Here is a 14,890-nt window from a genome sequence, read left to right on the forward strand (position 1 = left end):
AACACCACCTGGCTAAGCATCTTTCTTGTCCCCTACTTAACGTCATACACATTCCCCTGCCTCCATCTCCCTGCTTTAGCTTTCTCCTTTGCAACTGGCTACCTGAGAGATGGTGTTTTCTTCCTGAGCCCTTTATACTTATTAACTCATTTAATCCTTCCAGCAACTCTATGCTTCTCTCTTCTTCAGCCCCATCTTACAAATGAGAAAATGGAGGCACAGGGAGGTTCAGTAACTTACCCAAGGTCACACAGCTTATAAATGGTGGAACCCGATACAGATCCCTGCGTCTGGCTCCAAGCCTGTGCTTGTTACCACTCTCCCCAGCTGGCATCTCAGCTCACAAGGGTGGGGGGGCTGTCTGTTTGGGCCACTGCTCTATCCCCAGCCCCTAGAATGGTGGCTGGCATACAGTGGGTGCTTGGTAAATATTTGTTGAATGAATATCTCATGACAACTCCAAGAAGCAGGCACTCTTATTGTCTCTTTTTTTTACTGATGAGGAAACTGAGGCTCATGTGTGTTAAGTGCCTGTGATCTGTGGGGCTGGGATTTGAACATGCGCGGCTAATCCAGAACTTGTGTTCTAGACCATGGGGGTATAGCCCTCCAGCTTGGCGAGGTGCTGAGCGCTCAGGGCAGGGTTCCAGGTCTCCTGGGCTTCAGCATCCTCTCAGACCCAGCTCTCCAAACGCTTGGGCAGTGCCTGGGAATCTGTATTTTGGCATTTGATTTGTGATCTGGCTGTGCAGCCACGTCATGGGACCACTGGTCTCGGGGCTCAATTGCCATCAGCAGGGGTGGTGGGGACAACTCATCTCTTGCAAGTAAACAGCCATGTCCGTGTCTGCCGTGGAATGTACAGCATCTGGCTCAGCTGGAAGTGCAGCTGGGCTGCCTGCCTGAGCTTCTTGGGGACTGGGGTGGGGCGCTGGCCCAGTGATCCTTCTCTCGGGGCCTGGCGAAGGAGTTGGAGCCATGCCTGCTCTGCCTCTCCCTGTGGCCCGTGAGCCCCTGAGGGTGGGACCCAGGCCTCCTGGCTCCCACTGCACCTGACCCAGAGAAAGCAGGGCTCTGTGAGTTTTGTTGGAATGAATGAATTCTGTGCCCTTAGTTTTAGACCTTGAAAGTGCAGTGGACTCTGAAGGGTTCCCAGAGCCGCAGAACGGGATCTCTTCAGAAGGAAGACATCTCCCCAGTGAAGCTGAAATGGTGAATTCACCTAGACAGCCCTGAAAGGCCAGGTACCCAGCCGTCACTGCTGGGAGACATGAGTTCATAGTTATCCAGGCCACATGCCCAGCTGCAAGTGACTTAAGCAAAAGAGATCAACTGGCTCATGTAAGTCTGTCTGCAGGCTAACTTCAGGCATAGCTGGATCCAGAAACTATTGTCATATGGATTTGGTCTGCCTCCACCTTTCTGCTGCTTTGCTTCCCTCTGTGTTGACTTTATTCTCCCCACATGGTGGCAAACGTGGCTGCTGGAAGGTCTAGGTATATGTCCCCCCACTTTAGCAATGCCAGTGGCAAAAAACTTCCTCCTGTGAATTCTGAACCCAGCCCCTGGCTGATTACTGCCAGGCTGGGGTCACGTGTCTCTCCCTGGGCTATGAGAGTGGAATATGTTGACTAACCTACACATAGGCTGTGGGTCTGCCTCAGGATACCCAGGTATATGCATGCATGTGTGACTTGTCAAGACACTTCTTCCCCAAAAACCACACATAAGAAGAGAAGGGTCGGGGAGCTGCTCCAGAGGAAAATCGAGGTGCAGTTAACAGGAGGGATGGGGGATGGGCAGGCAGAGCCAACAGGGACCAACTCCACAGTAAACCCTGGGACTACAATTTGGCCTCCCATGTTGCTTTGCCTGCAAACCAGACATGCTGGTCAGAGAGTATTGGCATTTCATCTGCTTGATTGTATTTCTCACTGTAAATTAATTTCTGACATCAGGTGTTTATTATTATTATTTTTAATCCTCAAATCCAGTCCTCTCATTTTGCAGATGAGCAGACTGAGGCCTGGAGAGTCTCAACAACTCCCCTGAGACTACACAGCCTGATGGCAATGGAGTGGGACTCAACCTGGGGCTCTGGTCACTGTTCCCAAAGTGCCTGCCCCTGGGGAGCTTCATGCAGATCTCGCTCTGACCCCTTTCCTTCCTTCTATCCCATCCCTTCTCATAGAAAATCCATCAACAGGAACTCTGTGAGGTCGCGAATGCCGGCAAAACCTCCCAGGACGTACGGCACGCTGAGGAAGGGCCCTGTCTGCCTGGACCCCAAGCCCCAGCAGGTGAAGAAGATCTTTGAAGCGCTGAAGAGGGGCCTCAAGTAAGGAGGGCCGTTTGTTGCCTTTATGTGTGTCCTTTCCCTCACTGGCCTTCTCTCTGCCTCTTGCTTGGGGAGGCATTTGGGTCCTGTTGTAAGAGGGGACAGAGGGAGCTCCTGGTTGTTTGTGTCATCAATGGCATGTCCTGGGTGCAGCCAGGGTGCTGGGGACACAGCATAGATAAGGCAGGAGGTAAAGAAGGACGCAGATCCCCAAACGTCAGCGCAGAAGACAATTTCCCTCCTAGCTCACCCTGATTTATAAACGGGGGAGCCGGTCACCCAAAGAGGAACCAGAGTTGATGAAAAATTTAAACTTCAGGACAAAATGATTTTCAAAGTATATATTCTTCCTTAACTTAAAAAATCTTAAATAGGCACTTAAGCGGGAACCTGAAAGAGCAAAGATACTGTATTACACCCAGTCTTCACGGCCAAGTGGGATTGTCTCTAGAAATGCTACATTTGTCCTAAATATTGGGTACAGAGTGTGAGAAGCTGCGTATGCCCGTGGATCTGCTCTTTGAATTTTGAACCACATGAAAGAGATCTGGAGGCCAGCCTTGTTGGAGGCTCGGTTGGAAAAGGCAGCCCCGTGGCGAGGCTGAACTGGCTTCCTGATCCTTTGCCCCTTGACTTGGAAGACTTTGAACCCCTTTCGCAGGGTACAGTCTGCCTGGGGGTCTTTCCTCCCACCTGAAAGGGAGGGGAAAGGGACAGAGCCACTTGTCTGCCTCAGACAAGCCATCCTCCCCCCTCCCTCAGAGACCAGTAGGTGAGGGCTGGGGGGTGGGCTGGACATGCCTCCCCTCAGGGAGGATGGGGGATAAGTGGCCCCTCAACACTGCTTTACAGTGGCGAGTCCAGCAGCTGCAGAGGGGAGGGGGGTGCTGGCCCCTGGACAGAACGCCCCAGACTGTTGCTCCTTCTGTCTCTTTCCAGGCCAGGCTCCCGGCTCTGTTCTCCCCAGGTCACATGCCTGTTGGCTGAGAAGCCAGAATTCCAGGCTTGTCACCACTGTGTCTAGAGTAAAAGTCAGCCTCCTCTGAGCGAGAGGGCTCTCTCATGAATAGGTTACGTGGACTTAGCCGTTCATTGCTGCTCAGTTCACTGGGTGCTCTAGGTTAAATGGACAGCACGTTCTGACCTCTCCTAGCACTCCTGCCTTCTCCTCGTTGTGTGGCTGGAGCCATCTTCCAAGCCCTCTCGGCAGCACCTTCTCAACCCCGTTCTCTCAATTCCTCCCCGCTGGCTTAGCTCCTTGCTCCTTTTCTGCCATTCTGTTTGCAGCAGCCTTATCACTACTCTCACCATCCTGGGCTCCCAGCCCCCCATGCCATAATCCCTTCTCTGCTCAAGTCTCTTCCCTGGCTCCCTACTGCCTTGGGAGGACATTCAAGGTCCTTTTTATAATTTGACCTTCAACCTTTCTAGACTTCTCCTTCATTAGGCACCACCCATTCTGAAATGTGCCATCTTTCTTCATGTGTCCGTGCTGTGTTCTTCTAAATAGCCCCGGGGGCGGTGAGAGGATGGGAGGCTGCAGCCCCTTTAGCTCTCCAGTCCAGCACTCAGCCCCTCAGACTGGAATGCTGTGCCTCCTTCCTGGAATGCCCTGCCCTGCCCTGCCTTCCACCTCTTAGGGCCCCTGATCTTCATCCCTCACTAATAATAATGACAGCAATAATGGCTACCATTGATTCGGGGCTTTATATGCATATGTCTGTGAATCCGTACAAGAACCCTACGAGAGAGACTCTGTTAGCCTCCTTTTCCAGGCAAGAAAACTGAGTTCCAAAGATGGGAAGCAACTTGTCTAGGATTACATGGCCAGTAATCAGGGGTAGGATAGAACCAGGGGAAGGATAGTTGTTGTTAGGTGCCATTGAGTCTACTCCGCCTCATAGCCACCTATGTGCAACAGAACGAAACACTGCCCAGTCCCGTGCCATCCTTACATCCATTGCTATATTTAAAAAAAAAAAAATTTTTTTTTTTAGAGACCACTAAATCAACTCTGGGAGCCCTGGTGTTCCAGTGGTTAAGCGCTACCGCTGCTAACCAAAAGGTCAGCAGTTTGAATCCAGCAGCTGCTCCTTGGAAACCCTATGGGGCAATTCTACTCTATCCTGTAGGGTAACTATGAGTTGGAATCAACTTGACGACAATGGGTTTGGTTTTTTTAAATCAACTCCAGGGGCAACACTGACCCTCTCTGCTGTCCTACCTGGGCACAGGGTAAATGTCGTCTCCCTTCTCTCCCCCCACCCACTGCCAAGGCCTAGTCCCCACACTAGGAGGCGATCCTTACCCTCCTCCCATAATGGACCCCCTGCCCTGTGCTATTGCAGAGCGGGTGCTGGGCATGTGCGCGTGGAAAGTGGGGGCCTGCCCCAGAGGTGTCACCTCACAGGACAGCTTCTGGTGTCCCGTAAGGACTGCATGATCGAGACTTGTCTGGGTGTCCGGGGTGGATGGCATCCCCTTCCTCCCTGGGGGCCCAAGCCCCCAAACGAGCCATGGCCCAGCAAAAGCTGCCCCTTCCACGTTTGCTGTGGTGTAGGTGGGGCCTAGTGCCAGTGACCTAGCAAATCCATGCTGGAGCAAGATGGGCCCCCAGCCCAGGCCCCAAGTCCAGACCCTGCATTTCCTGTCCGAGTCTCTTTGTCTGGGACACACGATGTGAAACCCTCCACCAAGCCCACGGCTTCCTCTGTGCTCGCCAGAATGGGCTTCCCAGGCCTCTCTCTGGTCCTCGGCCCTGGGGTAGCCAGCCAGCAGGACCGGTAGTCCTTGTTCATTAGGGGTTGAGCTCTGCACCGACCTCACCACAGGCTGGGGTTGAACTTGGGAGGGAGTGTAACATGGAGGAGAAGATGGGGGCTTCTGGATGTTTCAGACCTGAGCTTGCCTCTTCCGTGCTGGGGACCCGGGGCCGGGTTTCATTCCACCGCTGAGGGTGTAATAACAGTGGGACCTGTGTGTGGGCTGTTTTAGGAATTAACTGAAAGCTTCCCTAGCTTCCCTGTAACCCATGTTGCAGTGCTGGGCACACAGCCCTTGCTCAGGGTGTGGGAGCTGGAGGCCCAGTGAGCAAGGGCCAGGCTTCCGGGTGGTAGGACTGGCTCTGTGCTCTCTGGCCTCTGAGCCCTGCTGAGAACCATGGCCAACCTCCATGTCTGCAGCCGTGGCTGCCTCCACACTGGAGCACTGGCCACTGGCCTGCTTCTGTTCCCTCTTAAATGTAAAGCTCCTTTTCCTTGCTCTCCTCACAGGGAGTACCTATGTGTCCAGCAGGCAGAGCTGGATTACCTGTCTGGACGCCACAAGGACACCCGGAGGAACTCCAGGCTGGTGAGGCCCTGCCCCGCCCCGCCCCGCCCTGCGCAGCCAGGCAGCCTTGGCCAGGGTCCAGAGATGGACTCCCCTCACCCGCTTATCTGCATCATGGGCGTGAACCGCAGTCTCAGAACCTCAAGACCAAAGAATAGACTTTCTGGGTCTTATGATGAATTAACCTACCTTTGGCGCTGACTGTGACCTGCAGGCTGGTGGGAAACTTCCCAAACCCACCCCACCCTTCACCCACTGCCGCAGTTCAGTTTTAGAGCCCCTTCCCATTCTCTCTTGGCTCTACAGGGGGCTTTCAGGTCAGCAAGTATATGGAGTGTGTGTATTTTTGACGGTCCTGCTTTCTAGACCCTGGCCACCACAGGGAACCTGCAGCTGGGGCTGCTCACATGGTGTCAGGAGAGAGGGTCAGGCATTGAATGTTGTCGCAGTGACTCCTGACCCCGTCCTTGATGAAGCCTGTTTATCCCCTGACGTCCAGCCGCTCTTCAGTTTTCCTGCCATTACAGGGGCAGCATCTGTGAGCATAAGGCTTGCCTGCCCTGGGTTTTTGCTGCCCCCTTAGCACAGCCAGGTATAGCAAAAACAAAAGCAAATAAACAAGATGTCCCCAAGGTGAATTTTAGATAAACAACAAGTAATTATTTAGTTTAAGTGTGATGAGATGAACTGACACAATAGCTGTAACAATGGGCTCAAACACATCAAAGACTGTGAAGACGGCGCAGGACCGGCCAACGTTTCGTTCTGTTTTGCACTAGATCACCATGAGGCAGAGCAGTTCCAGCGGTAACAACATCCCACGCAACATGTGGGACATCCTTGTGTTAAAGATTATTTACTGATTATCTGAGATTTAACTAGAACTGGGCGTCCTGTATGTCATCTGGCAACTCTACCAGGATGCCCCTGCTCCGGCACCTGCCTGCTCCTTACCCCTCCAGCTGGGAGCTTTCTTTCTAGTACTGGGAAGTCCCTCCCAGCTCCTCTCTCCCCACCACTGCTTCCTTGTGAAAACTCTTGTTGTTGTTGTCAGGTGCCGTCGAGTCAGTTCCGACTCATAGCGACCCCATGCGCAACAGAACGAAACACTGCCCAGTCCTGAGCCATCCTCACAATCGTTGTTATGCTTGAGCTCATTGTTGCAGCCACTGTGTCAATCCACCTCGTCGAGGGTCTTCCTCTTTTCCGCTGACCCTGTGCTCTGCCAAGCATGATGTCCTTCTCCAGGGACTGATCCCTCCTGACAACATGTCCAAAGTATGTAAGACGCAGTCTCGCCATCCTTGCCTCTAAGGAGCATTCTGGCTGCACTTCCTCCAAGACAGATTTGTTCGTTCTTTTGGCAGTCCGTGGTATATTCAATATTCTTCGCCGACACCACAATTCAAAGGCGTCTACTCTTCTTCATCTTCCTTATTCATTGTCCAGCTTTCACATGCATATGATGCGATTGAAAATACCATGCCTTGGGTCAGGTGCACCTCAGTCTTCAGGGTGACATCTTTGCTCTTCAATGCTTTGAAGAGGTCCTTTGCAGCAGATTTGCCCAATGCAATGCGTCTTTTGATTTCTTGGCTGCTGCTTCCGTGGCTGTTGATTGTGGATCCAAGTAAAATGAAATCCTTGACAACCTCAATCTTTTCTCCGTTTATCATGATGTTGCTCATGGGTCCAGTTGTGAGGATTTCTGTTTTCCTTATGTTGAGGTGCAATCCATACTGAAGGCTGTGGTCTTTGATCTTCATTAGTAAGTGCTTCAAGTCCTCTTCACTCTCAGCAAGCAAGGTTGTGTCATCTGCATAACGCAGGTTGTTAATGAGTCTTCCTCCAATCCTGATGCCCTGTTCTTCTTCACATAGTCCAGCTTCTTGTATTATTTGTTGAGCATACAGGTTAAATAGGTATGGTGAAAGGATACAACCCTGACGCACACCTTTCCTGACTTTAAACCAATCAGTATCCCCTTGCTCTGTCCGAACAACTGCCTCTCGATCTATGAGCACAATTAAGTGTTCTGGAATTCCCATTCTTCGCAGTGTTATCCATAGTTTGTTATGATCCACACAGTCAAATGCCTTTGCATAGTCAATAAAATACAGGTAAACATCCTTCTGGTATTCTCTGCTTTCAGCCTGGATCCATCTGACATCAGCAGTGATATCCCTGGTTCCACGTCCTCTTCTGAAACCAGCCTGAATTTCTGGCAATTCCCTGTTGATATGCTGCTGCAGCCATTTTTGAAGGATCTTCAGCAAAATTTTGCTTGCCTGTGATATTAATGATACTGTTCTATAATTTCCACATTCAGTTGGATCACCTTTCTTGGGAACAGGCATAAATATGGATCTCTTCCAGTCAGGTGGCCAGGAAGCTGTCTTCCATATTTCTTGGTATAGAGGAGTGAGCACCTCCAGAGCTGCATCTGTTTGTTGAAACATCTCAATTGATATTCCATCAATTCCTGGAGCCTTGTTTTTGGCTAATGCCTTCAGAGCAGCTTGGACTTCTTCCTTCAATACCATCGGTTCCTGGTCATATACCACCTCTTGAAATGGTTGAATATCGACTAATTCTTTTTGGTATAATGACTCTGTGTATTCCTTCCATCTTCTTTTGATGCTTCCTGCATCATTTAATATTTTGCCCAAGGAATCCTTCACTATTGCAACTCAAGGCTTGAATTTTTTCTTCAGTTCTTTCAGCTTGAGAAACGCCGAGTGTGTTCTTCCCTTTTGGTTTTCCATCTCCAGCTCTTTGCACATGTCCTTATAATACTTTACTTTGTCTTCTTGAGAGGCCCTTTGAAATCTTCTGTTCAGTTCTTTTACTTCATCAGTTCTTCCTTTTCCTTTAGCTGCTCAACATTCGAGAGCAAGTTTCAGAGTCTCCTCTGACCTCCATCTTGGTCTTTTCTTTCTTTCCTATCTTTTCAATGACCACTTGCTTTCTTCATGTATGATGTCCTTAATGTCATTCCACAATTGGTCTGGTCTTCGGTCACTAGTGTTCAGTGCGTCAAATCTATTCTTCAGATGGTCTCTAAATTCAGGTGGGATATACTCAAGGTCATATTTTGGCTGTCGTGGACTTGCTCTGATTTTCCTCAGTTTCAGCTTGAACGTGCATACAAGCAGTTGATGGTCTGTTCCACAGTCGGCCCCTGGCCTTGTTCTGACCGATGATGTTGAGCTTTTCCATCGTCTCCTTCCACAGATGTAGTCAATTTGACTTCTGTGTGTTCCATCTGGCGAGGTCCATGTGTATAGTTGCCGCTTATGTTGGTGAAAGAAGGTATTTGCAATGAAGAAGTCGTTGGTCTTGCAAAATTCTATCATTCGATCTCTGGCATTTTTTCTATCACCAAGGCCATATGTTCCACCTACTGATCCTTCTTCTTTGTTTCCAACTTTCGCATTCCAATCGCCAGTAATTATCAATGCATCCTGATTGCATGTTCAATCAATTTCAGACTGCAGCAGCTGGTAAAAATCTTCTATTTCTTCACATTTGGCCCTAGTGGTTGGTGTGTAAATTTGAATAATAGTCGTATTAACTGGTCTTCCTTGTAGGTGTATGGATATTATCCTATCACTGACAGCGTTGTACTTCAGGATAGATCTTGAAACGTTCTTTTTGACGATGAATGCAACACCATTCCTCTTTGAGCTGTCATTCCCAGCATAGTAGACTATATGATTGTCTGTTTCAAAATGGCCAATACCGGTCCATTTCAGCTCGCTAATGCTGAGGATATCAATGTTTATGCGTTGCATTTCATTTTTATCTTGAGTTATAGAGTTGTTATACCTTTTTGTGGTTACCTTATTATTTACCCCTATTTTTCTAAGTAAAAACCTAACTTGTATTGTTCTATATCGCCTTGTATCACTCTCCATATGGCAGTTCAATGTCTCCTGTATTTAGTCCCTCTTTTTGATTATTGTGATCTTTTACCTATTGACTTCCATGATTCCCTGTTATGTGTATTTTTATTTATTTTTTTTAATTAATCTTAATTTGTTTGTTTTTGTGATTTCCCTATTTGAGTTGATATCAGGACGTTCTGTTTTGTGACCTTGTGTTGTGCTGATATCTGATATTATTGGTTCTCTGACCAAACAATATCCTTTAGTATTTCTTGTAGCTTTGGTTTGGTTTTTGCAAATTCTCTAAACTTGTGTTTGTCTGTAAATATCTTAATTTCGCCTTCATATTTCAGAGAGAGTTTTGCTGGATATATGATCCTTGGCTGGCAGTTTTTCTCCTTCAGTGTTCTGTATATGTCGTCCCATTCCCTTCTTGCCTGCATGGTTTCTGCTGAGTAGTCAGAACATATTCTTATTGATTCTCCCTTGAAGGAAACCTTTCTTTTCTCCCTGGCTGCTTTTAAAATTTTCTGTTTATCTTTGGTTTTGGTGAGTTTGATGATAATATGTTTTGGTGTTTTTCTTTTTGGATCAATCTTAAATGGGGTTCGATGAGCATCTTGGATAGCTATCCTTTCGTCTTTCATGATGTCAGGGAAGTTTTCTGTCAGGAGTTCTTCAACTATTTTCTCTGTGTTTTCTGTCCCCACCTCCCTGTTCTGGGACTCCAATCACCCGCAGGTTATCCTTCTTGATAGAGTCCCACATAATTCTTAGGGTTTCTTCATTTTTTTTAATTCTTTTATCCGATTTTTTTTCAGCTACGTTGGTGTTGATTCCCTGGTCCTCCAGATGTCCCAGTCTGCATTCTAATTGCTCGAGTCTGCTCCTCTGACTTCCTAGTGCGTTGTCTAATTCTGTTATTTTATTGTTAATCTTTTGGATTCTACATGTTGTCTCTCTATGGATTCTTGCAACTTATTAATTTTTCCACTATGTTCTTGAATAATCTTTTTGAGTTCTTCAACAGTTTTATCAGTGTGTTCCTTGGCTTTTTCTGCAGTTATCCTAATTTCATTTGTGATATCATTAAGCATTCTGTAAATTAGTTTTTTATATTCTGTATCTGATAATTCCAAGATTGTATCTTCATTTGGGAAAGCTTTTGATTCTTTTGTTTGGGGGGTTGGAGAAGCTGTCATGGTCTGCTTCTTTAAGTGGTTTGATATGGATTGTTGTCTCCGAGCCATCACTGGGAAACTAGTTTTTCCAGAAAATCCGCTAAAAAAAAATGCAGTCAGATCCCTATCAGAGTTCTCCCTCTGGCTCAGGCTATTCAGATGTTAATGAAGCCGCCTGGGGAGGGTGGGGGAGGGAACAGAGAGATAGGAGAGTAGCACCTCAGAATATAGCCAGAGTTGCTTGTCTTGCTTGGAATGACTATTATATCTGAGATTCCCGCGGGTGCGTCGCCTATGTGTGCTGGCTGTGTGGAGATTGCCCCCGGGGGGTCTGGCCCGCTGGAGTCACGGTCAGATCCTCCGCTTCCAGCCCCACGCCCAGCGTCAAGGCTCCCCTACTGGGATGGTGCACTCTCGACTCCAAAATCAGTCGCTGCCTCCCGGGGACTTCTTGTCCCTCCAGCCGCGTGGCCGTGCCGCCCCGAGAACCAGTTGAGCCTCCTCCCGGGGTTAGTTCAGATGGGTGGAGCAGGTCCCCGTGCTTGTGCCGTGACCGAGTGTCCCGGCTGGGACGCTGTTCTCCCCGCTCCAATACCAGTCGCTGCCTCCCAGGGGCTTCTCCTACCGGCTGCGTCCCACGCCGCCTGCGCGACCTGGCTGGTCCCCTTCCCTGGGTTAGTTCAGGGGGGTGGAGCAACTCTCCGTGTTTATGGCGTACCTGCGTCCAGTCCAAATCTCTGCGGGATGGTTCCCCGGCTCGGATGCTGCTCTTTCTGCTCCAAGACCAGTCACTGCCTCCCGGGGACTTCTCCTACCGGCTGCGTCCCACGCTGCCCGTGGAACCGGCTGGTCCCCCTCCCGGGGTTAGTTCAGGAGGGTGGAGCAGGTCTCTGTGCTTGTGCCGTACCTGACTGGTACGCTGGCTCCAGGCTCTGGAAACAATCGCTGCTTCCCCGTATTAGTTCGTTCTCCGTCTCTAAATCTGTGTTTGTTGTTCAGGGTTCGTAGATTGTTATGTATGTGATCGATTCACTTGTTTTTCCGTGTCTTTGTTGTAAGAGGGATCCGAGGTAGTGTCTGCCTAGTCCGCCATCTTGGCTCCGCCCTCGCGTTGCATTTCATTTTTGATGATTTCCAATTTTCCTAGATTCATACTTTGTACATTCCAGGTTCCGATTATCAATGGATGTTTGCAGCTGTTTCTTCTCATTTGGAGTTGCGCCACATCAGCAAATGAAGGTCCCGAAAGCTTTTCTCCAACCACATCATTAAGGTTGACTCTACTTTGAGGAGGCAGCTCTTCTTCAGTCATCCTTTGAGTGCCTTCCAACCTGGGGGGCTCATCTTCCAGCACTATATCAGACAATGTTCCTCTGCTATTCATAAGGTTTTCACTGGCTCATTCTTTTCAGAAGTAGACTGCTGGGGGTCCTTCTTCCTCATCTGTCTTAGTCTGGAAGCTCTGCTGAAACCTGTCCTCCATGGGTGACCCTGCTGAATACCGGTGGCATAGCTTCCAGCATCACAGCAACACACAAGCCCCCACAGTACGACAAACTGACAGACATGTGAAAACTCTACCTCTCCTTAATGGGACTAGACTTTGGAAACAAAAGCCAGGACTCCCCTGGTTGCCAGCATCCCTCCTCCAAAGTGCCTGCTTGATTGGGGGGCTGGGAAAACGGGTCATTTTCCATCAAAGTATCATCCAGCCAACTCTGCACCCTGGCTCCAGGGGAGAGGACCTTGGGGGTTGGGAGGAGTGAGAGGTGCAGGGCCCTGGTCTCAATCGTGTACAGCCACAGGGAAGTAAGGTCAGGCTGGCTCAGTCAGACCTTCCCGGGATGGGTGGGTAGTGGGTGAACCAGATGCAGATGGTTGAAGGATGTGCTGCCAAGATCCCCGATCCCATCCCGGTTCCCAGCCCTGCCTCTCACCACATGTGGGGTGGAAAGTTCCCAGCACCCACCCTACTCCTTTCAACCCCATCACAGGCACAGGGTTCTCATGCTTCAGAGCTCCTCCCCCACTGGCTCCCTTGGTTCTAGCAGTAGCCCTGAGGTAGGCGAGTGTCTAAAAGTGCTATGTATTAGCTCCCCCATTTCGTAGATGGGCACACTGAGACCAAGGAAGGGGTGGAAACTGCACCAGGGCCACACAGGGAGATGACGCCCAGGGGTCCTGCTTCCCTGGCTGCTGCTACCTCTGATTAAGCAGAAGTCAGTTTCTAAGAGGTTGTGGTGCAGCCCCTCTTCTTTTCAAAGGCTTGGGATCTTTCCTATGTCTTTATTCCTTAGGTGGAAATTTATAGAAATGTACAATTTTGCGGAAATGCATACACGAGCAAACAGGCTTTTGGGGAGTTTAATCCTTTCTTTTTCCATCGGCTCCCCGCCCCAATCTTCTCTGTCCTACCTCGTTTTACCCTGAGGACAACCTCGTGCTTATTTGTCCATAATCCTCCCCCCGCCCCATCACGTATCATTCAAATGTATGTATAAATGCATAAAAAAAAAAAAGAGGCTGTCAATGATTGTCTTATGAAAATGAAGTCACAGTTTACATTTTCTCCCACTCCTTGCTTTCGTTCCTGATGCCACTTGTGGAAATTCCTCCAGTCTCAGATATGTGGACTCTAATCCAGGGGTTGACAAACTATGGCCTGTTCTGTAAATGAAGGCATCCCTGGGTGGTGAAACCGGCTAAGTGCTCGACTGCTAACCAAAAGGTTGGCAGTTTGAAGCTTCCCAGAGGCACCTGGTGATCTGCTTCTGAAGAAAGACCTGGTGAGGCTTCTGAAAGGTCACAAGCATTGAAAACCCTGTAGAGCACAGCTCTACTCTGACACACAGGGGTCACCATGAGTTGGAATTGACTCAGTGGCAACTGATTTGTGTGTTCATTTTTTGGTAAATAAGGTTTCATTGGAACACTATTTACAAGGCAGAGCTGAGTGGTTGTGACAGAGACAGAATGGTCTGCAAAGCCTAAAGCATTTACCCTCTGGCCCTTTATAGAACAGGTTTGCTGGCCCCTGATAATCTGTTCTTTTCATTGGTTGCATCTCAGCCTGGATAGACCAGTCTAGACTTGCCATTCCCTAAGGCTTGAATTCCTGAGTGGTGCTGGCTGTCTCTTCGAGCCCCTCACCTCTCAGGTTCTTCTGGTCATGGCTGAAGCCACCCCTTAAATCCCTTAAACAATCAAACCACAGTTGGTCCCATTTGTTGAGTACCTACTGTCTGTTTTACTCCTCATAGTGACCCTATGGGGTAGGTGCTGTTGCTATCCCACTTCACCTATGAGAAAATGGAGGCTCAGAGAGGTCTAGTAACTTGCCCAAGGCCACACAGCTGGAAAGTAGCGGAGCCAGGCCTAGAACTGCCAAAATCCATGTGTTCACTCCCTGTTTTCCTCTGCCTGGACCATGGCCCGCTGCCTTCAGGCCTCAGAGGATAGCATGGGTCTGGCTGCAGGCACTGGCATCCTCTGAGCCCATGCACCCCAGACAGCCTCATCGGGCCTTGGAGGAGTGTCGGGTACTCTGACACCTTCTCCCCCTCCGTTTCTCCCTGCAGGCTTTCTATTATGACCTGGACAAGGTGAGTGAAACTTCTTCCACCTGCACATGGTAAGCGAGGTGGGCTGTTGGGCCTGGCTGGGTCACATCTGTGCTCTCACTTCCCTTCCAGACTGCCCTCCAGGAAGAACACCTGGGTTCCTTCCCATTTTGTGGGTGGGAAAACTGAGGCTCAGTGATGAGCCTTACTCTAGGATGGAGCAGGGCTGACCTGAGCTCCAAGTTCAGCTCGCTGTGCTTAGGACCTGGAGGAGGGTGGCGTAGGCTGGTGGGTGGCCCAGGCCGCTCTCAAGACATTGTCTCTTTCTTCTGGAGAAGCAAACGCGCTCTGTGGAGAGGCACATTCGGAAGATGGAGTTTCACATCAGTAAGGTCAGCCAGCCCCTGGGGTGTCATTGGTGGGACTGGGGCAGCCTCCCAGCTGCAGGTCCTTATCTAGGTTCTCTGGGTGTTGGTAGCTGCCCCTTCCTCCTCTCTGGGGCAGCTGAAGACAGCTGAGGATGAGTGGAAGTGGGAGAGGCAGCAGTGACTGTAGATGATTCCTGGCGTTGGGCCAGTTGAGGGACTGCAGGGC

General features: G+C 49.6%; 1 protein-coding gene across 4 annotated transcripts in view; it reads left to right on the forward strand.

The window, feature by feature from the left end:
- Nucleotides 1–14,890, forward strand: part of RIPOR3 (RIPOR family member 3) — an 87,249-nt gene that overhangs the window by 55,097 nt on the left and 17,262 nt on the right. For 3 of the 4 annotated variants that reach the window (XM_049870077.1, XM_049870078.1, XM_049870076.1), the window contains 4 exons: nucleotides 2,192–2,338; nucleotides 5,611–5,689; nucleotides 14,315–14,338; nucleotides 14,632–14,688. In XM_049870077.1, coding sequence (XP_049726034.1) covers nucleotides 2,192–2,338; nucleotides 5,611–5,689; nucleotides 14,315–14,338; nucleotides 14,632–14,688 — 307 coding nt within the window. The remainder of the gene's footprint in view (nucleotides 1–2,191; nucleotides 2,339–5,610; nucleotides 5,690–14,314; nucleotides 14,339–14,631; nucleotides 14,689–14,890) is intronic. The other variant, XM_049870075.1, reaches the window with a different exon arrangement.

The sequence above is a fragment of the Elephas maximus genome, chromosome 25 (genome assembly GCF_024166365.1).
Source record: "Elephas maximus indicus isolate mEleMax1 chromosome 25, mEleMax1 primary haplotype, whole genome shotgun sequence".
Taxonomy (NCBI): Eukaryota; Metazoa; Chordata; class Mammalia; order Proboscidea; family Elephantidae; genus Elephas; species Elephas maximus.